We start from the raw sequence: 22,330 nt of genomic DNA, 5'->3' as shown, positions 1-22,330 counted from the left end.
TTGTGTCTCAGACTAGTCCCCCTAAAGTATTCAGAAGAAGAATGCTCTCCTTTTGTGCGGGGTGGGTAGTAAAAACAAGACCCATAAAGTAATTGACTAGAGCCAGCAGGAATCCTAAGCAACTGAACTTGATGCAGTGCCCCTGAAGCTCTGTACAAAGAACCCTCCTTGACCTGTTGTCTGTGAAGGTTGTTGCAGTGTAACATTGCTCAGGTTTTAGGGCCAGATGCTCATCTTGTAGCCTATGCGTAAACCTGGAGTAACTTCAGTGTGGTTACTGTAGCTCTAGGCCACCATGTGCAATTAGATGTGGATGGACAGATGGACGTTGGTGCCCCTGGAGAGCCCTGTTGAAATTAGTGGCCTGTCTGCCTGTCTCTGCTGGCAGGATTGGGGCCATACTCTGGTGTGACTGAGATCAGAATTTGGTCCTTAAGCCCTCAATAAGAATTTTACATCAACTGCATGGAGATGATGTGGATGCTGTAGCCCCTGCTCTACTAAACGCTTCTCCATGGACCCAGTTCTCTCTCAACAAGAATTTGAATGACGTGCTGAGCAAGCAGTTGATTGAAGAGTGAATTTTCAAATTCCTGTGTCAAAGTGGGGAAAAAAGTAGTAGTGGAGATGGCTGCAGCTGTAGACATGCCGTAGTTCTGTTGGCCGTGAATGTGTGCAAAATTACTGGAGCATTTACACTCCTATTCCCCAAGATGGCATAAATGCCACAGCACTGTAACATTCCTTCATCTATACACATCTACCTACGGGGCCAGATCCTGCAGCCCCTTTACCACAGGAATAGTGTTCTGCGGGGTCAGGGGCACACACCTAATATTGTCCAGCTAGAAATGGAAAAAGATGAAAAGAAGATCAATACATGAACATCTAAATGTGTTTTTAAATAAACCTGTCAGGGTAACTTCCTAGAGATTTTTCTCTCCACAATGAAATTGTAATGATCTATAACAAAGGGAAGAGCTCATTTGCAGTGGCTGAGAATGGCATTACAAGGTGCAGTGGTTTGAAACTAAAAAAAGGAAAAATGTCGGTTGGAAGATAAAACAATCTGAACAGCAAGGACCATTAAGCAATGGAATGATCTTAACTATCTCCCAAGTCAGGAGCCATCACGGGAGATATTTAAGAGTTAGATAAAATACTCACAGTAGCAAATTTGCAGGGGGTTGGGTTGGATGACCCATGGGACTTTTTACCCCCTCTCATGTAGGACTCCAGGAACATGCAGTAATATATTAAATGCATATCTAGGTCGACCTTACGCTTGTCATATGTTGCCAGATGTTCATCCCCCTCATAGGGTGACCAGATGTCCCATTTTTAAAGGTACAGTCCCATTTTTTGGGACTCTTGTATAGGTGCCTATTGTGCGCCTCCACCCCCGTTTTTCACATTTGTGGTCACCCTGTTCCCTCACATCAGTACATTGCTGAATGAGTGTTCTTGATCCAGACTTGTATATACAGCATTTTATGCAACATCCGTAATACATTGGTCTTCTATAGCACACGCAATTTGTACAGCACCTCCCACAATGGAATCCTGGTCAATGGCGATACAAATAATAGAATCATAGAATATCAGGGTTGGAAGGGACCTCAGGAGGTCATCTAGTCCAACCCCCTGCTCAAAGCAGGACCAACCCCAACTCACAGGCTTTCCAAGCTCTTCACAAACGAGCCTTAACAGCTGGGAGGTGGAAAAGCAGTTTGTTCACCTAGAAAATGGGGATAATAAGAAAGTCGACAGAAGAGTTTTCAATGGCACAGAAAGCGGTTAAATGCTCAGTTCCCATTGGCTCAGAGTCTAACGCCCCTTCCCCCAATTGACTTGTTCCATGTTACACAGCAAGACTGTGCCAGTCAAGAATAGTACCTGAGAGTGCCTAACTCTGTCCTGTACTGTAGCCACTACACTGTACCCCCACCCTTTGGGCTCTAAACAGCAATGCCCTAAACCTTCAAGCATCTCACTCTGAAATTTCTGTCCTGCCCTTATTGACCTCCAGGATAGTTAATATTGTTGGCTCCCACCGTACAAATTTTTGGGCCATTCAGAGCAACTCCCAGCCTTTCCCCTTTGTGTTTGCTCTCATGTGGGATACATGTGTATCATTTGCTTAAAAGTAAAAAACCAATTTGAGATATGACGTAGTTCAGCTGATCACAGTGAAGAAGGGAGGTGCCTAGATGATATCGCTGTTTTCCATTCATTTCTCTCTCTCTCTCGCACAATTCTCTTCACTGCTAGATTTTAGAGATTTTTCTGTATTGGTATCAACTCTGTGTTTTGTTTGAAATTAGAGCACTAACTACACCCTGGAGAACTAAGCCCTGCAGTAGCAGGACATTGAAGGCTATGCAGTAGAGTTAAACGTATCGTGCTATGTACTTTGGGTTGCAAATTGACTGGGATTTAATTCTAAACCACCTTTATAAAAGTCCCTTTATGTAACAGCTTGTTTTAGTTGTATAGCTTTTCATATTTCATTCAAATATTTTATTTCATAATATTTTAGTTCTTTAGGCAATTTTACAGCCTTTGTTAGTTTTTCGCACATACAATGTCACCATGCTCCTATGAAGTAATCGATCCTACATGTCATTAATACACTTTACCACTTTAATAAGCCTCAGTTTTAATATAATGTGCAATATCTGTGTTAGTAAAAATCTTCCCTGTGCATAAAACATGCGTTGGCAATGAAATGTGTCAAATCACCTTTTATAGTGGGGGAAAATGTTTCAATTTTCGTTGTTCCCAAGCCCTGACAATTTGAATCTTTCTTTTTTTTTTAATCTCGACTTAGGAAAGTGGAAGATCAAGGTTTACATTAATATTTATCTTGTTCTTTAATGTTCATTTTTTCAGAAGTGATTTTTGACACTTTTCCATGATTAGTTGAAAAGTGAATATAGTAGAGATATTAAAGGAAGAACCCAACAAATATAAGGATGATTAATCCTCAGATCAGAGTGATAATTTACTGGAGTAATGGCAAAATCAATCAGAACTTGCTTCATTTCCATTTAAAAAACACATCCTACAGACTAAACTTGAAATCACTCTTGTGAAACTAGTGGAACTGCTATGTATGACTTTATTAAGATGACACAATCTTTGGGCCAGGGACTGCATCTTGGTACTGTGTTCATCAAGTGTGTGGCACAATGGGAATCTAATCCTTGCTTGACAGCCTCTAGACCCTACTGTAGTACAAGTAATTAATAAGTAAGACAGTTCTGGGAGATGAAGTCAAAGGTTCTCATTGACTTCAGTGGTGGTTGGATTTGGGTCTCTGCACCTCAAGTTGCTTTTTAATGGACCATTAAGTACTGTGTACCCACCCACTATTATTAACCGCAGCCGTGGATTAGATTACACCTCTACCCCGATATAACGCTGTCCTCGGGAGCCAAAAAATCTTACCGTGTTATAGGTGAAACTGCGTTCTATCGAACTTGCTTTGATCCGCCAGAGCACGCAGCCCCGCCCCGTCCCGGAGCGCTGCTTTATAACTGAATTCGTGCTATATCGGGTCGCGTTATATTGAGGTAGAGGTGTATTTTTATGATCAAGGCTTTTGATTCTGATATGAGATGTTTATTCTGTTTGATCTTGTGTGCCTACAATTTGCTGTTGGAACATAGTTGAGGTGTGTGTATGTGTGCGTGCATGTACGCGTGCATGTACATACGAACATACATGCGCGCACACACACACACCTATATATATAAATGAGTCCAAGACCTACAAAAGTGACTTGGTTTTGCCACCTCAAGCAGTCATAAGATCATGAGACTTAACCTTCCCCCCCCCCCCCCCAATGATTTAATGCTCTAAAATATGTTGGGTTCTTTTTGTTTGCCCTCTGGTGTTTGAGCTATCAGGGTTCATGTTTTCCAGTTTTTATTTGAAACCACAAGGGCTACAAACTTATTTCAGTTTATTTTTTTTAAATGTGAAAGTTCAGGATCTCAGCTCATCGCATGCCTCTAGGAACTGGGACTTTTCCGGGATGCCCAAATCGCATGGGACTCCTGATTAAACCAGGAGACTTGGCAACACCAAGGACTAGTGTTCTGAATATTCAGTTGGCGATACCATAAGGGGCCTTACTTCTAGAGAGCAGGAGCTCAGCATTTTCTAAAAATCAGGCACCCAAAAAGTGAGGTAGCTAAAATGACTTGTTGTTTGGCAAACCTTGGGCATCTATTACATGTTTTTCTGCTCCGGACATTGCAGTACAAGGCTGCCCGGTGTGCGAGGACTGTTTTTCATAGACTCTGTTGTATGCGCAGTTCCTCCCAGACTTCTGCAAATAGTCCCTGATCCTGCACTTGGGTATGTGGAGCCCATTGACTCTTATGGTGCTCCATGTAGGCGTAAGGGTCCAGAGACACACATCCTGTTACTTGCATGGGACTGGCATGAACTAGGCAAGCAGGATTTGGCCTGTAGTAATGCTCACCCAGTAGGAGAAACACTATATTTGAATAGACTTCTCTTAGCTGACATTAAAAACTGAAAAATAATTGGTTTGTCCTAAGCCCATTCCAGTTAGGGCTGTGGGTTTGGAAGGCTGGAGGACATATGCAAATAAGGTAATGCTGTGATTTGTATATTCAGTGATATGCATTACCCCAGTGTCACAAACTCCCCTCCATCAAATCTTTGCTCCTCTTTCCTGTCAAACCCCTCATTTTCCCCGCATCCTCGACCCCGATCTGGTTCTCTCCTATCTGTGGCCCCCTCCCGCCTACTGCATGCTCCCAGCGTGCCCACAGCCATAGAGATGTGAGCACAATGATGCTCTAACATCACTTTGCCCAACGCAGCTTAGCTATGTCTCTAGGGCAAAGCAGGATGGGGGCCTATGCCTTAAGCAGGGTTTTGGTGACTGCTATCCTCAGATGGTTCCCCTCCAGCTATATCCATGTTGCCTAGAATGCCTCTTCCCTCAGCTCTGCAGGTGCTTGGGAGCCCAGTAGGGGATGCACAAAATCTGGAGCATTGCAGTTCAGTCAGGATCTGCCTGATGCAATTATTGCAATGGTACCAGACTCCGGAGCTGCTTTCTTCTTCCATGTGCTAAGGCCAGCTTCTAACACACTCGTCTCCGTACGCAGGGGCAGATCTGCAAGTGTGTGTCCCAAAGGGCTCAACCTGCTGCTCAAGGAAAATGGAGGAGAAGTATCAGGCAACGGCCCGTTTGACCATGGAGCAGCTGCTCCAGTCTGCCAGCATGGAGCTGAAGTTCCTCATAATTCAAAACGCTGCCGTCTTCCAAGGTAAGCGTTTGACTTTCCTTTGCACGGCCGTCAGGGAGCGTTACGGTGTCCTGGGTGCTCGGCTGCGGGAATAATGATTAAGGCTGAATGGGACTTTCCCCTCTGAGCTCTGCTAGCAGCAGCCCTTGCTACATCAGGAAAGAGCAGTGTCTTCTCCCCTGCATCCTCCTTCAGGGTATCAACGGGGCACGAGCCACTCCCCGGACCTGCGATAGCACCCGCCTTGCCCGTCAACCCTGCAGCTTGGGGCTATGGGCTGAGAGAAGGGGGTCCTCGTGCCCCCCCTCTTTCCTGCCCCCCTTTAGTGCCAATGGAGGACAAGCCTTGTAACTCTTGCCTAGTTAGGGGACCTCACTGATATAGTTCTTCTCAATGGTACTAGGGAAAGATTTGTGGTGATAAAGCGCTGGGGGAAGGAGGTCGTCTTCAACAGGCATTGTTACACCCATTCCCACGACCCGGAAGGGACACGTCCAATAGCCTCTCTTGGAGGTGGAGTCTCTTTCAGAGAGATCCTTTCTTTGGGCCCTAGAAGTGCAAGCAGATAGGGCTTCTGAGGCTTTGCGGCTGTGTTCAGGGGTCTCTCTTTGATAGTGACTGAAGCATTAAATAAATGCTCGCGCGCCTCAGTCTGGGCCATGCCTTGTTGCCGAGCTGCAGTAGCTACGTGGTCACGGCACTGTAGGTTTTCAATGCCTGGCTAATTAAATCATTGTGACAATCTGCTGTGGAAGCACTTAGTTTCTTTCTGAACTTTCACGGCGCGAGGTCTCGAACGATCAAGCAGCCCAGGCCCCAGATGTGACAGTTACCACATGTGGAATAATTCACCATTGCCAGTGAGAAATGACAAGGCCCAGTAGCCGATATCTGAAAGAGCTACGGGCTTCTGTGCTCTGTTGCTGTTGGCTTAGTGGAGGAAGCGTTGTGTAGCTTGCAAATGAAGAGCATTTTGAGCCCCAAAAAGCCATGAATGGGGCTTCCTTGCCAGTATGTCTGAATTTTGTTTTAAATCCCCTTTGTCAGATGCTTTACGCCCTCTGGTTCCTGCCCCTTCCATAGGAAAGGCAACTTGGTGCACTTCTGATCTGTAGGCAGGACAGGGTTAGAGGGGCAATCAGCCGAGGCTCCCCCTCCCCTGCTGGTGCTGGAGGAAGAACTGGGCAGTGTCAGAGCAGATTTTGGTGGGAGATGGGGTGGGGAGCACTGTGGACCAGCTGGAAAAGAAAAAGAGCTGGTTAAACCTAGGTGTGCGTGGCCCGAGGAGATACCTCTGTGAGGTCGTCCTCGGTGCCCTGGGGTAATACGGAGGAGTGATGGAAGTTTTCTTTGTTGCTAATTGCTGTTGGGTGTGGAGAGGGGTTAGGATGAATGGCTAGGAACTGCTTCTCTAAGGCACCTTCTCCACTTTCCAATCCAAAAGGGCTGCTCCGGACTAGATTCGGTTTTCGCTTCCGAACCTCGGTAAAATTATAAATAGCCTCGGGTTTGAAAAGCGTAAGGGCCCTTCTGTGGCTAATACAGAAGCTGCCCCTGGACCTAGCTGATGGGAGGAGACTATCCCAGGTGTTTCTGCGGTTCTCGTATTGCCTGTGGCTCTTGTGGAGGGATTTCTGATGTGGCAGGTTGGGATCTGTGCACAAGTCCCCTAACCAGGTTTGTTTCTAGAACTGCGTTTGGATGATGCTGGAGGTGCATCAGCTGGAATGGCCCTGTTTGACACTTTCATAATAACTTTCCTCTGAGGGTCCCAACATACTTCAACAGCTCTAACTACTAACACTGAACAATGCTCCTCTGACCCAATGCAAATAAATACTGTATTATTCTTACCTGACAGATGGGTAAACTGAGGTACACAGAGCAGAAACGATTTGCCCAAGATCACAAAGCAAGTCAGTAGCAAGGCCGTTATTCCTGATGCCCAGTCTCTGGCCTGAACCACTAACACACACAGTCATTTCAAAGGAGTAAAAAGAGATTTGCGCATCTCTCTAATAGAAACAGTGGATATAGATTCTAGGACCAAACATTTTTCTGTGATGTGCAAATACGTTAAAAATCCCTTTGTTTAGAACTAACCAACCTGATACTTGTACAATTCCTTCAGTATAATACTTCATAAACCCATTAAAGTAAGTGTGTGTGTGTGTGTGTGTGATAATTTTTGCCGATACCTACTTCAGGCTGCAGTCTAGAATGAAAGTCTCATTGAGGTAGCTAAATACTGTCTCTGCCCATGGGAACAGCGTGTTGCTCTGTTCACAGTTACCCGTGGTTTTCCCCCCTCTTTAATTTGATGATGTGTTGTTTTCTCAGCAAAACTGACCTTTGATAAACACATTTCATTGCTAGAGTATGGCAATTGGTATAGTCATTTATGCTTGCAATTGCTCTTCATGGACTGTCCTCAAGCAAAATCTTTTCTTCCATGGCTAATGTGAGATGAAATGATTGCGTGAATGTTGACCAATATAGTATTGGGATTCAATCATTCTAACTGAATAACTTTTGTGTTATATTAAAAAAAAAAAAGGCATGAGCAATCAAGCATTTCCCAGCATGCTAGTATTATCTGCTAAGGACAGGCATCTCATTTATTTTTGACCACGTCTTGCTCAGGGCCAGATCCCAAAGCTCACTGAAGTCAATGAGAGTCTGTAATGAACTTCCGATCAGACCCTAACAAAAGCCCTGCTCCGATCCAGTACTCCGCTTGTCAGCACGTGTACCACACTTTTTATTTCTCTGAAAAAAATAAGTGGATAGAAGGGTTTTTGGAGCCTTTTGAATGAGAATGTATTTTATGAGTGCTAAACAGAATAAGGTAAACCTCCTGGGAGAATGAGATGACGTGTAGAGGAGGAACGTGAGGCATAGTCAGAAATGGTGCATAGCTAATGAAATAGGACTGGCTGGAAAACAAGAATTTCCTCTTGTGAAAAATGTTGAGATTTTAGAATCTGCTTTCATTCCAGGTTGGAATGGAACCGAGAACTTTCAAAAAAAAAATTCAGAGAGAGAAAAAGAGCAAGCAAGTGAGAGAGACTGACTGTCCTTCCTTCTCCCCGCCTCCCCCAAGAAAAGGCGATAGGCCAGCAGCGAGGGGATTCAGGCAGAGTAGGGACTTGGATGTGGGAGATTCTAGGTGATTTTCTTAACCATTGTGCTATCTGCCATTGAGGGAGGTGTCTCTATTTAATCTGGACCAGAAACTTCATCCTGGACCTGCAAAACCGTCATGAAGAAAGTTCAGCTGAAATTGACATGGATCCATAAAAAGTTTTAATTTCAACGAATCAACATTTCCCGATGAGAAAACGTTTTGCTGAAAAATCCCCAACTAGCTCGACTAATGAAACTAATCACTGCTAGAGCAGAGCTCTGGTGATCCCATTATCAAAGGCTGAATTTCTAGCTGGAGTCCAAGAGCAACTCAGTTTAATGAGCTCTGTATAAATTATTTTGGACTCAAAGAAGACTGATTACAAATGTTCAAAATTGGGTTCTTTATTTATCTTTGGAATGAAAAGCTGATATATATTTTATTTTTTTTAAAGTAGAACATGGGTCTCCATTCTTTAAAAATATTTTGGCGGGTGAAGCACCAAAGGTTGTGAGAGCTGCAAAAAGTGGCCCTTGACCTAACGTATGGACTTGGGAAGAGATGTAGGCCAAAGAAGCCACAGAAAGGCTGACTCTCTCTTAGGCAGGAAGCTGTCGAGGTGATGGGAAAGAGTCTTTTCTAGAGTTGTAGTGCTTAGTGCAAGAGATTTTTTTACCCCTTCCCCCCACATTCCGTTCTAACCTTCTGATTCCCAGTTACAGCAGTGCAATGTATCTTACAGACTCTGGAGAATCTGCCATGGGATGGGTGTGAAAGAACAGAGATGGGTTGTCCTGCTCCTGGTGTTGGTTACTCTACTAGCAGAGGGCTTTGGGCCTGATTTTTTTTTTTTTTTTTTTTTTTTTGGTCGTGTTCAGGAACCTGAAGATGCAGATATGTCTCTAGGGGCTCTGTAAAATCCACTAGGTGCCTATCTGCATCATTAGGCATCTAAATACCTCTTTAAAATCTGTATCTACAACCCCTTTGTATCTGCCTTGTCCAAAATGGACTCGGTGCGGGGGAAGAGGAGGGTTCCCTTACTCTATGAGCTGGGGGCTTCAAGAAAAAAACCCCAACCGTGTGAGATTTGCAATACAATTGTGAGAGTTGGCCACACAGTTAAAAGAAAAAGCTGAAGTAATGTGTAGAGATGGCTTAAAAAAAAAAAAGTTATTTTGAAAAACTGTCCCTTGTCCTCATCAATTACTTCGACAAAATGTCACAGAGTCCATGGGTCTGACCCGCGTGTCTCCTGGGATGGCGTGCTGGGAGGAAATAATTGTGTTGCTGCCTCAAGCGGTGTAATATGTTGGTATGGGAACACATCCTGCCCACTCACAAAAAAGAAGAAACCCTTCAGAGTTCATTTTAATATTTTTAGCCTGACATCTGAAGGGACTGTTAGCCTGACAAACAGTATCTATCCCAGATGTTATTATTTTTTCACTAAATGTAATTTCTTCCCGCCGAAGCTCTAGCAGCCTCTCTGCTGATAAAGATCAGGGGAAATTGTCTGGCATTCACAAAAATCTCATCCAGGCATATCTGTTACAGTGTTCACTTAGCAAAGTTTATTAGATTATTAGAGTTTTAGACCCTTGAGCTCTTCCTTTATTGCCGTTTTAAGAAAACACCGCAAAAAAAGAATCTTCACAAAATTTAAGTGGTACAATTAGGCCCTGGTCTTGTCTTACAGGCATTTTTAAAATTATGGAGGTGATTTAAATAGTGTTTGTTACCTTAGAAACTTGCTGAATTTGACCGTGTTAAAATGGACTGGAGCTAGCATCCACTGTGGTATATTCGTGTTAATGGCAGATTACATACATAGCAGGATTGTGCTGTGTTATCTGTTACCAAGCACAAGTAGACCCTGTAGTTCAGATCCTCAGCTGGTGCAAATCGTTGTTGCTCCATTGTAGTCAAGGGAGCAGTGCTAACACACAGTAGCCCAGGGCTTGGGCCAGTGTGTTCCAGGCTGCTTTTATTGTCGCACTATGACCTCCATATTCTAGCTCTGATGGCTAATGCCATGATGGTCCTATGATGCTTGGTGCTTCCCCTCTCCTCTGGCTTCTGGATCTGATCCCTGCCTGTGGGGTTTCAGGTTCCCCTCAGAGTCTAAGGTTGCCAGTTTTGGTTGGATGTATTTCTGGAGGTTTCATCACATGATGTAATCTTAATTAAACATTAATCTTCAATTCCGGGAGACTCCAGGTCAATGCTGGCAATCCTACCCAGACCCTTCTTAAAACCCTCCCATCCTCTAAATAACAAAATATAAATAGAATTTTAAAAGCGACCTTAAAGGTGAACGGCAAGGGAAAGAATGGCATCTTTTTTGTTTGTTTATAATGGTGTGAACAACTTTTTGCGGATTTTTCTTTTTCTTTTTAACATTCGTAATGCCTGGTGTTATCTGCCCTATTTTTGTTTGGGTGCGGGGGGATGACGCCTTTCTCTGAAAGCAGAGGCAGGTGATTTAGGCTTTGCACAAAGAAAACTTTTCTCCCAGATGTTGGCTAGGAGTCTGAGTTACACGGGGTAAACAAAAACAAACTAGAAATGTCATAGCCACTCAAGTTAGGGTGACCAGACAGCAAGTGTGAAAAATCGGGACAGAGGGTGGGGGAGGGTAATAGGAGCCTATATAAGAAAAAGCTCCGAATATTGGGACTCTCTCTATAAAATCGGGACATCTGGTCACCCTAACTCAAGTGCTCCCATATCAGTCTCTTGTGATGTACTCCCATGAGTTTTCCAGCAAAAAAAAAAAGAAAAAGAAAAAATCAGGTGAGGCAAAACCTCAGATTTCTAATGTAGTTTGTTTGAATGTGATTTTTTTGGGGTTTTTTTTAAAATACTCTGTAGATGCACAAAGGGACTTTCTTTTCTTGCAGTGACCTTTAGGCAGGGTAGGAAACCCCCCACCCCCATGCTCCATAAGTCTTGCTAGAAATCTTGGCCCCCAGCAAGCCCTATGGCATGAGTGGGGCTGGCAGTTCTAACTGCTGCAGGGCTGCTCTCCCCACAGGGCCGTGGGTAGCAGCGGAGAGAACTGCTAATGCAGTGCACTTGCGAAGAAAGTTGCTTTTGTGATTTGAAATGACTGCTCGTTCTCCAACCCCCTCAGCTAATACTAGTCAGAGAGCAGAGGGTCATGTTCAGTTCTCGCTCTACACTGGTGAAGCAGCGTAAAAGGTCGGTTGTAACCACACGCCAGTTGCTGGACCACAGTCTCCTCTTGGAGACAGTAGTGGTGACGAGCCGCTCTAGCTTGTTTACCAGCGTCACAGCGAACCGAATGCATCCCAGGACGTTGAAATCTTGTCCCCTGTGAGATCAAGAGCAAAACCCTCATTGGCTTGAATGGGGTTGGGATTCCACCCTCTCTAACCTCCATATTCTCATTTCTAGTTCATTTACTGGTGAATTCTTACACTAATGTAGTGTATATACCTGCTGCATTATACCACTGCACACAGTTCTTAAAGCTATGGCTATAAGTGGCATTTTAAATTGTTTTGACAGAAATGATCACCCACACCAAGCTTTTAATTTAGATTTATAAGATGCCACCAATAGGCGTCTCATCCTGTGCTCTAGGAGTTCTTACATTGGTAGCCTAGTAACCAACACGAAGGGTCTCATCCTGCTATAGAAACTCTTACCTCCCTACCATGCTCCAGCCAAAGAAACAGGAAATCTTCAACCCAGTAGCCATCTTGCCAAATGCGTGGGGAAGAGAGAGCCTTGCAGCCTGTGTGGAATGCCAACCAATCCAGCCAGGCGGACCAAGGCGGGAATCCAAATCTGGATGTGAGAGGCAGTAATGATAATACTGTCCTAGACACTTCCTCTTGCCATGTTGTCTACTCTTGGGATATTTGGTATCTTCCTTAAAGCCCCAGCTCCTGGAATCATGTGATTACATGAGACTCTTAGCGTGCTTTTATTTCTTTTTAAAAGAGAGTTCCTAGCCATCATGGTTGCCAAGAAAAGTTTGAAAATGTGACCTGAATGCACCCGAAATGCTCAGAAACCTGAAGGCAATGACAAAGAACCCAACATTTATTATTCAAAAAAGTCACACAATTTTTAAGACCAACTCATGATTTTGGGGAAAGCTGGGTTGTGGCTTTTGAACACCTGGGCATGGCAAACTATTCTATTTCTGCACATTCTCATGCTCCAGATATTGGCTTCCTAATGGGCATGTACATTTGGCTCTAGAGAGGCCCACATGCATTGGGATCTCTATATCCTTGGTAAAATTTTTGTGTCTCTCTTTCTGTAAATGCTTGGACCAGAATGTTTCCCACGCTGGAGTGAGTGGCCTGCTCTACTGAGCTCTGGTGGACCACATATGGAGTGTGTCTGGATGTTGAGAGGATTTTCTGAGCAAATGGTCAGTCACATCCAGGTCCCCTAAGAGGTGCTGGGTGCTCCCAGGGTACAGGGCTGGGGTGTGGCTGAAGGGCTGGCCTCTCGGCTGGGACTTTGACAAGTTCTTGGAGCAGCCACTGTCCATGTCAGGGATTGGCCGTGCCCATCCAAGCACCAGCTGCATTTCTTGTGTTTTTATGTGTGCTCTGTGTGGGTGGGGATTATTAGTTGCTGGTCGCCACCCAGGCCCTGCTTGGCTCCCTGCAGTGCGTTTGGGGCTGGGTGTGGCATTTGACAGCAGGTGGACCTGGCTGTGGGTGGATACTGCAGCTTCTTGCAAGAGCTGGCTTCTGAAAATTCAGGCCCAGAACAGGGGAGGAATTTATCTTCCAGAGCACAGACTTCCACGCAGAAAGATTAACAAGCAAGGTTAGCTTGCGTTTCCTCAGCTCCCTTTATCTTGCAGAAGCTGAAACCGCTTTACAAATGTAAACTGATATACAACTCTGCTTCCCTTCAACCCGCTCCCGAAATACAACCGCCCGATGGTGAGATGTGGCAGCTGTTCAGCTACACGTCGCAACACCGCACGGCCGAGAGGACAGCGAGTATAGAATGTGGCATTCAACTGGAACGGCAGCGGGGGCACAGGGAGGCAGAACGTAATTATCTGAATTGGAACCTGGCCAGGGTGCTGCAGTTAACTTCTTTTAGGCCAAATCCATCAGTCTTGAAGTGCGGCCTCACCGGGCTCCCATTAAAGTCAGCAGCAATAATCTCACTATCCTTAGTCGTAACAGAACCGCTGGCCTAGACTCAGACCCTACTCCAATTGGTTTCAAAGGGGATTTTGCCTGAGTAAGGACTGCAGGCTTTGGGGATGTTTGAGTGTAAGTACTTGGGACCTCTGTTAAGAATTGCCCAGAATTCTCTAGTCTCTTTAAAACGATGACTGACTCAACCCAGATAATCCAGGGTTTTTAATAAAGGAAGAAGACTATTTTCTCACTCCCAGACCTGTAATCTCTCTAGATTGTGGGTAAGCAGCTGCTATAAAGAGGAATCAGACTTATTCCTTTTTGCACTGCAGTAGGATATCAGAGAGCTGTAATTCTTAGCCCTATCAGGCGGCCCAGAGGGCTGTAAATTTTCCATTAGGCATAAATGCAGATATTTTGGTTACTTATAGTTATTTACGCTATAACCATTCGTATCTGTCAGGGCTGAAAGCAGCTTTGACATTGCGAGCTTCTATCAGGTTATCTTTTATCGGTTTAGCAGTGCCTAAGACACACACACATATCAAATAGCCAATCCTAATGTCGGAGCCCTCTCAAGTATGACTGAATTATTTATTTTGTTATGATGAAAATGTCTGGGCTTTATTGGGTTTTCTTTGAAGAAGTTGATTCTGCCTGAAGTCTGGAAGATAAAAGATCAGTGATTGTCTCTCCAAGATTCTTCTTCTGTCTCCTCCAAGGCTTTTAATTTGTCACAAGCTGCTGTTGCTACTTTAAAGTCAAGGTGAGAGAGCTAAGCCTCTAGAATTAAAAAAAAAAACACATTAACTATATGAAAAACTCTTATCTTTACTAATTATGCCTTTTACTGGTAAATCTAAGATATCTGCAGCATCAATTAGGTAAGAAGCGATCAGGCTCGATGTGCTTTGGGGAGTTGTTTTAAGTACTCTAGTCAATCACTGCAGAATGAAATCATTGGTATCAGGGCTGCTGTGTAGAAGTCACAGCTCATGATTTGGTATAATTTAATACTCCAACACTTTAAAACCGATTAAGTTTGACAATACAGGAGGGTGTTTCAGGTGTTGGCAGTAGGAAGACTCGTGTGTGCTTTAGCATCATATTTACTGTACTTAAATGTTGAAACTTTTCAAGACTGTTGGGGTTGAAAGGGAAAAGGCTGGCGGGGGGAGGCATTGCCTGAAAACATGTAACAAGAGCAGAAGAATTTAAAGTGAAATGTAACAGAGGTGACAATCCCAGAGAATGTGAGAGGCCAGGAATCTGAATTAGTCCCGAACTAGGAAGATCAAAGTTGCAGTCTGGTTCTTTTACCATTGGGACCAAACTCTGATAGCCATGCAAAACTAACCTGTTTTACAAAGTATCAGAGGGGTAGCCATGTTAGTCTGGATCTGTAAAAAGTGACAGAGTCCTGTGGCACGTTATAGACTAACAGACGTATTGGAGCATGAGCTTTCGTGGGTGAATACCCACTTAGGCTGATGCATGTAGTGGAAATTTCCAGAGGCAGGTATAAATATGTAGGCAAGAATCAGTTTAGAGATAACGAGGTTAGTTCAATCAGGGAGGATGAGGCCTCTTCTAGCAGTTGAGGTGTGAACACCAAGGGAGGAGAAACTGCTTTTGTAGTTGGCTAGCCATTCACAGTCTTTGTTTAATCCTGAGCTGATGCTACAAAGTGACTGCATTTACCATGCTGCAAGGGAGTGGCCTGTGGTGTAGATGGGACCGTTGTATTTAGGAGATCCCAGTCTCTTGAGCGGTTTGTGAGATGCTGACAGCTAGAGTTGAGCATCCAACAGAAGTTTTGATTTGTTGGCACTTTTGAGAAGTCAAATATGTAAATAATTTCAGGTCAAAGGAAACATTTTGCATTAATAGAATCAGTCTGGGGCTTTGTTTCATCTTTGACCACTTTGAAATGTTTATAAATTTTTAAAAATTTGAAACAAAAAGACACTTCAGACAACAATGAAAGAAATATTTGGTTTTCAAAAAGTTGAAATTGAAATACCTAACTCTTTTCAGGGTTCTCTTTCTCTCCCCCCCCCCCCCCCCCCCGATGAACAATGTGATGAAACCAACACAAATGCACAAACCTTTCTGGTGTTGCCAAATCTGCATTTTTCTCTGAAAGAGTTTTTCAGCTGAAAAATTTCACCTGGCTGCGCTGCTGTCTGAAGCCATTTGGGAAAGTTGTGCTAAAGATGCTTAGTCTACAAATGCTTTGAGAACCTGTCGGCTTCTCAAGCCATGTGGATACAGAGCTGAGGAGGAGGAGGAGTTGGTAGGAATTGATGATTTGTATTACAGCAGCACCTAGTGGTCCCAACTGAAGTTGCGGTCCCTGTGTGCTAGATGCTGTACATATATAATATTGTAATCGACAGTCCTGGGTTGTGGTGGGCCTGGGGCGTTTGCTCCACTCTTTGCTGGAACAGCAACCATGGAGGGGCTATGCAACCTCATGCAATGGCTGCTTTTGGGTGTGGATTGTGCTCCTACCCCCACTCTCTGGTCTCCTCCGTGTTGGTTCCCAGTGTGTAAGGAGGGTTGAATTTCATTCCCAGCGAAGGGGATGATGGTTCTGATTTTGACAATGGTGAACAAGGGCAAAGAATTGGTCATAGAATGGAAACAGTTACCCTCAAATGCTATTTCCTTTTTCACCTGGATCTCACCACGGCATTACCCCTGCCCAGGGCAAGAGAACATCAATATCGAAGACAAATGTTGCAAAACTTTGTTACCCCTGAGAAGATTGAGAAGGCTGTAATTGGTCAGCAGACCTGGCTGCTTGACCTGGCTGATATGCAAACATAATATAGTGTATGTTGTCAGAAGAGTAGGGGATTGTTAAAGGATAAGCACTAATCTTAAAAAAACAAAAACAAAAAACAAACCAAAAAACCACTTCTTGGTTACAGTCAAACAATAGCAGGGGTGGGTCTGTAGGGGTCAGAAACACAGCTGTGTTGTGAATGTTGCATGCTGGAGTGAGAGGTCTGTCTAACTGCTGTCCCTCTTCAGTCTTTACAGAGCATGTCCGGCTTCTGTAGAAAACAGCAAATTCTCACATATGTACAGTCAAATAGTGACTCGTGTCATCTTCAGGTGGAGAGGAGAGGAACCGAATGAAGTTTATTTTTTTTTTAGATGAGTGTTTAAGTCTCAGACTTGTGCATACAAATATATAAGCATTGTGATTTCATCCTCTGTAGGCCATCTGCTGATTTGAATACCTTTGCCCTCTTATTAGTTTAGAAAGGAATTTAAACTCTTGATGCCTCAGAATCTCCTCATCTCACCAGTTTTGATGTACATCTCTGAAACCCTTCTGTTTGGGGTGTGTGTGTGTGTGTGTGAGATGTGTATATAAAGCATAGGAATGGCTAGTTGAGATCAGATCAGTGGGCCATTCTGGTCAGCATTGTGACAATGTTTTGTGCCAGATGCTTCAGGAAGAGGTGCAAGAAACTTGTTAGTGGTTAACTGTGGTGATGGGTTCCACAGATTGATGATTGTGTTTAAAACTATATATATGTCTAGGTGTAGATTTGTGTTTGTATAAATAGAACTCTAGTTATAAGATTCATTGGGGGGAAATGTCACCATTCCTTCCAATAACCGGAACTGCTTGTTCATAAATCCAAGGTAACCTGTTTTTTACAAGTCTAGTAGAGTCTGAAATGTACTCTATTGCTTCGCTTTAGAAGCCGAGCCGGAATTGTAACAGCAATGTCAAATGATTTGAAATTTTGGGGCTCAGCAAAATGCAGAACTTTGTTGAAGCCTTGGGCTTTAAGAAATGACTGCTGAGAATTGATGAGCTTCTTTAACAAATTGTAAAATCCATCATGGAGGAGTTAAGGCTGTGTAATTGCCCTCCTGAGTCCCATAAAACTTAATATTGGATGTATTGCATGACAATGTTCACTACTAGCAAAGTAGATTTTAAAGATATTTGTTTAGCATTTTCTCTGCCTGGAGTTTAAATTGCAGCTCTCCATTGCTGCGCAGATAGTGAAGGTACGGGCTGTAGAACACAACAGACTCCCAGGACGTGCGTCATTCTGCAAAACTGGATGTGGCAGGATCCATGAGGGCTGAAAAGTCAGGGCCCTAATGTCATTGTTTTGGAGGGGTTTCCTCTCTGGTACTCTGCAGGTAGGGTGGAAAGGCTCCCACTTTCCATAGCTTCCAAAACGTCATCCTCTGCTGCTGCTGGTCTCTTCCATGGGGAGGGGAACCGCATGTGTTTAGCACTTCACCTTTCCCTTGTAGACATCGCTTCTGTGGCCAGAGGCCGCACTGGGTGCTTAGCAGGGGACATAGCTGACTGTGCTGGGCTCCTACAGATTCCCTGCTAATCACGAGCATATTGGATTGCTCTGCCCCCACTGACCCAAATCAGTCTGGGACACTCTCCAATGCTCCCCCAGGGGCCTGTTGCCAGGGGTTTTGTGGCCCCTAAAGGCCAGTCCTGAGTGAGGGGGGGTAGGGATATTGGAAAAGGGAATATGAATATCCAGAAATCTTTGAGGGTGAAAAATTAGCTTAAGAGGTTACCCCTGACATTGGAGGGGTCCCAGGGCACCGCAGGGAGAGGGACAAAATGAGCCTGGCGTCTCAGACTAGGGATAACATGTACAGCTCAACTCCCGGTTGAAGTCACAGTGGAGTCCTGCATAGACTAATGGCAGGGTACTGCCCCTTTAAATCTGGTGCATCTCTGGATTTCCCCTGGGGTTAAATATTGCTGACTCCATTTCACAGCTGGAGAGACTGAGGTTTTGAGGTTCACCGACTTGGCTGGACAGAGAGTGGACTAAACAAGTGCCTGGGTTCTGCTCATGTTTCTGTCGCTGACTTGCTGCCATCTTGAGCATGTCCCCTGTCTCTTTTGTGTGCAGCTGCTTTCCTTGCTGGGAAATCTTCTCTTCCATGGATTGCAAGAAAATGAGCCTCCCTGCCAAGGAAGGATAGGTCCTTAGCCTGCTGCACCGAGGCCTGCATGGCAAGGAGGCAGAAGTATATGAATGGATGAAATCATGGCAGAAGTTCATTCCTAGTGACCTATGGGCTCTTGTTGAGCGTGTTTACCAGATCATCTCAAAGATCTCACCAGAGCATCTGCCTTCATCTTAGCTATAACCTCTTCCTGGGAGGCTAAAAAGCTGTCTTTAGAATTAGAGCAAAGAAATAAAGATTCCAGTGGTGAACTAATACAGCAATTAAAGGAAGAACTTAGCTAAGAAAGGACTACAGTTAGAGAGAGAATCCAGAGGGACATGGCAAGGCCTAGCTGGAGTTTGGCATTGAGGCCTGTCAGTGGTTGAAGTGGAGATAGGCCTGACTCCCATCCCTGTGCTTAATCCTCTTGGCTAAGGCTTGGCCTATACTTAAAGGTTTGGTTGACGTAGCTACAGTGCTCAGGGATGTGAAAATCCACACCCTGGAGCGACAGAACTATGCCGAACTATTTAGGTTGCCAACTCTGACTGAAGCTATTCTGGGAGATTCCCCCCACCCCAAACATGGCGTAATGTCATTTTCTTAAAATATCCTCTTAAAATCTCATGGGTTGCTTTCAATAGTTGCCGGGAGATCACTGCCAATTCTGGGAGACTCCAGGCCAATCCGGGAGGGTTGGGAACCCTACAAACTAACCCTCGCTGTAGACGGCTACGTGGATGGAAGGTGCTTCCATTGAGGGAGGTATTTTTGCTCAGGCCGGTGGTGTTCCTACAGTGACAGAAAAGCCACTTCTGGCTGCGTCTACACTGTGGGGTTAGGTCACCATAGTTCTGTGGAGGAAGCTAGGCTGGTATGGTCTCCGTAATGCAGACGAGCCTTGGGTGGCACTTGTGGGGTGATTCTCTTTAGGCAGCACTTGCAGACTTCGTAAATGCAGAGTTTCCTGTGAAATTGCGGCTCTGAGCGTTTCTTTTGCATGCGTCGCTGAGAATAATTCCCAGCACTGGGGGAAGCCTGAATTTGGAGGGGGGTGAAATCACGTGAAACAAATTTGCCAAAAAGTCACATTTTTTTCCATGAGAAGGTTTTCGGGCTCTGTGGGACAGTCAGCAACAGAAGGGAGCACCATGCTGGCTGAGGGCAGTAATTCAATCTCCCAGACGGAGTCCCGGCCTTCTACATCTCCACTTCTCTTGTGTACCGTTGAGGGGTGAGGCAAGCATATCACGGCCTGGATAACGTGCTGCTTCTAGCAGCTTTCTGGCAAAACGTCTTCTGCACATGCTCCTCCGTCAGAAAACGAATTGCTAGGTGGTGATTGCTCCGTCTCTCTGGTTCTATTGCATTGTACGTTCGTTTGAGCTTTCTGCTTTTGGAGCATTTACAAGCTCAATTAACGGTCTTGTTTTCTGTAATTACGTCTTGAGTCAGGAGTTATCGTCGATAGTTCAAGTATTAACACATCTAATTCCCCCCCTTAATGCTATAAAATAGTCAAATTATGTCTTCCAGTTTGCACTAGGCAGCTGTAAATGTCACGCTACCATCCAGCATGGTATTTATGGAACTCCACGGGGCTGTAATTTTTGGTATCCCCAATACAAAAATGGATGTGCAAGAGTTTTTCATTGCCTGGCCTGAAAGGATTAAGGAAGGAGATAAATTCTCCCACTGCGCTCAGTATTCAAAATGCAGAGAGGAGCCGGTGTGTAAACATTGCTTTGGAGTGGGGGGGGAAGGAGGGAAAAAAACCCTAGACCCAGCAATAAAGTCAAGGACAGGAGGCCGCATGTGGAAAGGAAACATTCCACTAGATTGTCATCTACTTCACTTTTCAAGCTGCAGTAAGATGTAGCAATAAAAAGGCCAATGTTGCATTTCATCCAAGTGATATGAACTCTTGCCGAGCCAATTAAACTGTCAATATGCTCTGGTTTCAGATTCTTTCTAACAAACTGGGTCGCCTCAGGTCTGTTACTCGCTTCCGTGACTTTTACCGCTGATGCAAAATCAATTTAGCAATTTATAATCTTACATTTAATTATGAAAGTAGATTAATTTGTAAAAAGAGACATTGAAATAAAACGTGGGCAGATAGGACCTCCCCCATTGTGGCGTGCTGAGGCATTGCGGTCTGTAGCGTAAAAGTAATGCAATTAGCCAATGTTTGCAGGTCGCCGTAATTCTTAGGCATAGTGGAATGGGCCACGGTGGAATTAAATTTTAGAGCTGAATCTTTACTCTTTGGTAGGTTTAAACTGGGTCCTTAATGACTTTTTAATAATAGAAGCGTTTTATTCTGATCTGTCATTAATTTTAAAAGCTTAAAATTAGCTTTACTCATTCCACCCTTAACAAGCACCTTTTCTCTTGTATTGAAGAGGAATAAAGAAACATATATGACAGATTCTCAATATGCAAAGCTTGTTAGGGCTATAGGAGAGAAACTTGCTCTCACCAGATCCGGGTATCATTCGCATTAGAGCAATACTGATGGAGTGGGGTTTTTGGCTCCATGTTTGTTGTTTCTTAGATGCAGCATTCGGAATCTGTGGCCCAGATTTGTAAAGGTATTTAGGCTTTGCTACGCTGTGTGGCAACAGTTAACTGATTTAGGAGCCTAAATCTCATTTTCAAAAGGGATTTAAGCATTTAGGAGCTTTAATCCCATTGATTGTCAATGGGGTTTAGGCTCTGAAGTGGTTAAGTCCCTTTTGAAAATGAGACATAGGCCTGGTCTATGCTTAAAACTTGGGTTTACCTAAGCTAGGTTGCTCAAGGCTGTGAAAAAATGTGCACCTATGTGATGTAGTTAGGTTGACCTACCCCCATTGTAGATACTGCTAGGTTGATGGAAGCGACTGGTTCTCAAGGGGGTGGATTTATTACAGCGATGGAACATCCCCTTCCATTGCTGTAGCAAGTGTCTACACTGCAGCTGCGCCGCTGTAGCATTTGTAGTGTAGACACAAACCCGTAGGCTCCTAAATCAGTTAGGGTTTGCAATGCCGAGTGCAGCAACACCTAAATACTTTAAAAGGCAGAAGGTCCTTAAAAGTGTGTGTGGGCCACTGGTGGCCCAATCGTGGTCCTGCCTATTTTCCCTGAGGCCTAGGATTGTCCTGAAGTCTCCAGGAATTAAAGATTAATCTTTCATTAAAGATTGCCATGTGATGAAACATCCAGGAACATGTCCAACCAAAACTGGCAATCCTACTGTACAGAGGCCCTGCCCTCGGCCTGCCTCTTCCCCCGAGGCCCTGCTCCCCACTTGCTCCTCTCCGCCCCTTTCCCCCCATCACTTGTCCTTATGGCCTGTAAAAAGCGGAAGGGCCATGGCCCCCCGGTTCCCCCTGTTCCGGCGCCCTGTGCAGCCCCATCATTTTGAATAAGGTGATGACTTGCCCAGTGAAGTGTAGACATCTGGGCCATTTGTCTGACTTGGAGAAACACCTCTTAGATCCTACCCTGGGTACCATAATGGCCACTTCTCAGGTTTTCTATTGTGTTTTGGTAGTAGGTGTTGGGAGAGAACCATGGAAATGATGCTGTTTTGCTGAAGCTCCCTATCTACCCCGGCCCCCATGACATTTGCTTCTCCATGAATAAATGACAGCCTTGACAGCTTTATGGGTTCCCTGAAAATGAACACGTGTGCCCGAAGGGAACTCGAGGCCCTGTTTATCATCCGTGGAGTCACTTAGAGATGCCAGACTGAGAAGTAGCCTTGCCTGAGAGGGAGACCTGTGGTTCTCTAGACTGACTTGGGAATATGATCT

General features: G+C 44.6%; 1 protein-coding gene across 2 annotated transcripts in view; it reads left to right on the top strand.

Annotated features, from left to right (window-relative positions):
* The window catches only part of GPC3 (glypican 3), a 262,387-nt gene that overhangs the window by 8,943 nt on the left and 231,114 nt on the right, over positions 1–22,330 (top strand). For both annotated transcript variants that reach the window (XM_034782132.1, XM_034782133.1), the window contains exon 2: positions 5,151–5,312. In XM_034782132.1, coding sequence (XP_034638023.1) covers positions 5,151–5,312 — 162 coding nt within the window. The remainder of the gene's footprint in view (positions 1–5,150; positions 5,313–22,330) is intronic.

This window comes from Trachemys scripta, chromosome 9 (genome assembly GCF_013100865.1).
Source record: "Trachemys scripta elegans isolate TJP31775 chromosome 9, CAS_Tse_1.0, whole genome shotgun sequence".
Lineage (NCBI taxonomy): Eukaryota > Metazoa > Chordata > Testudines > Emydidae > Trachemys > Trachemys scripta.
This window is presented reverse-complemented; position numbering and strand designations above follow the sequence as displayed.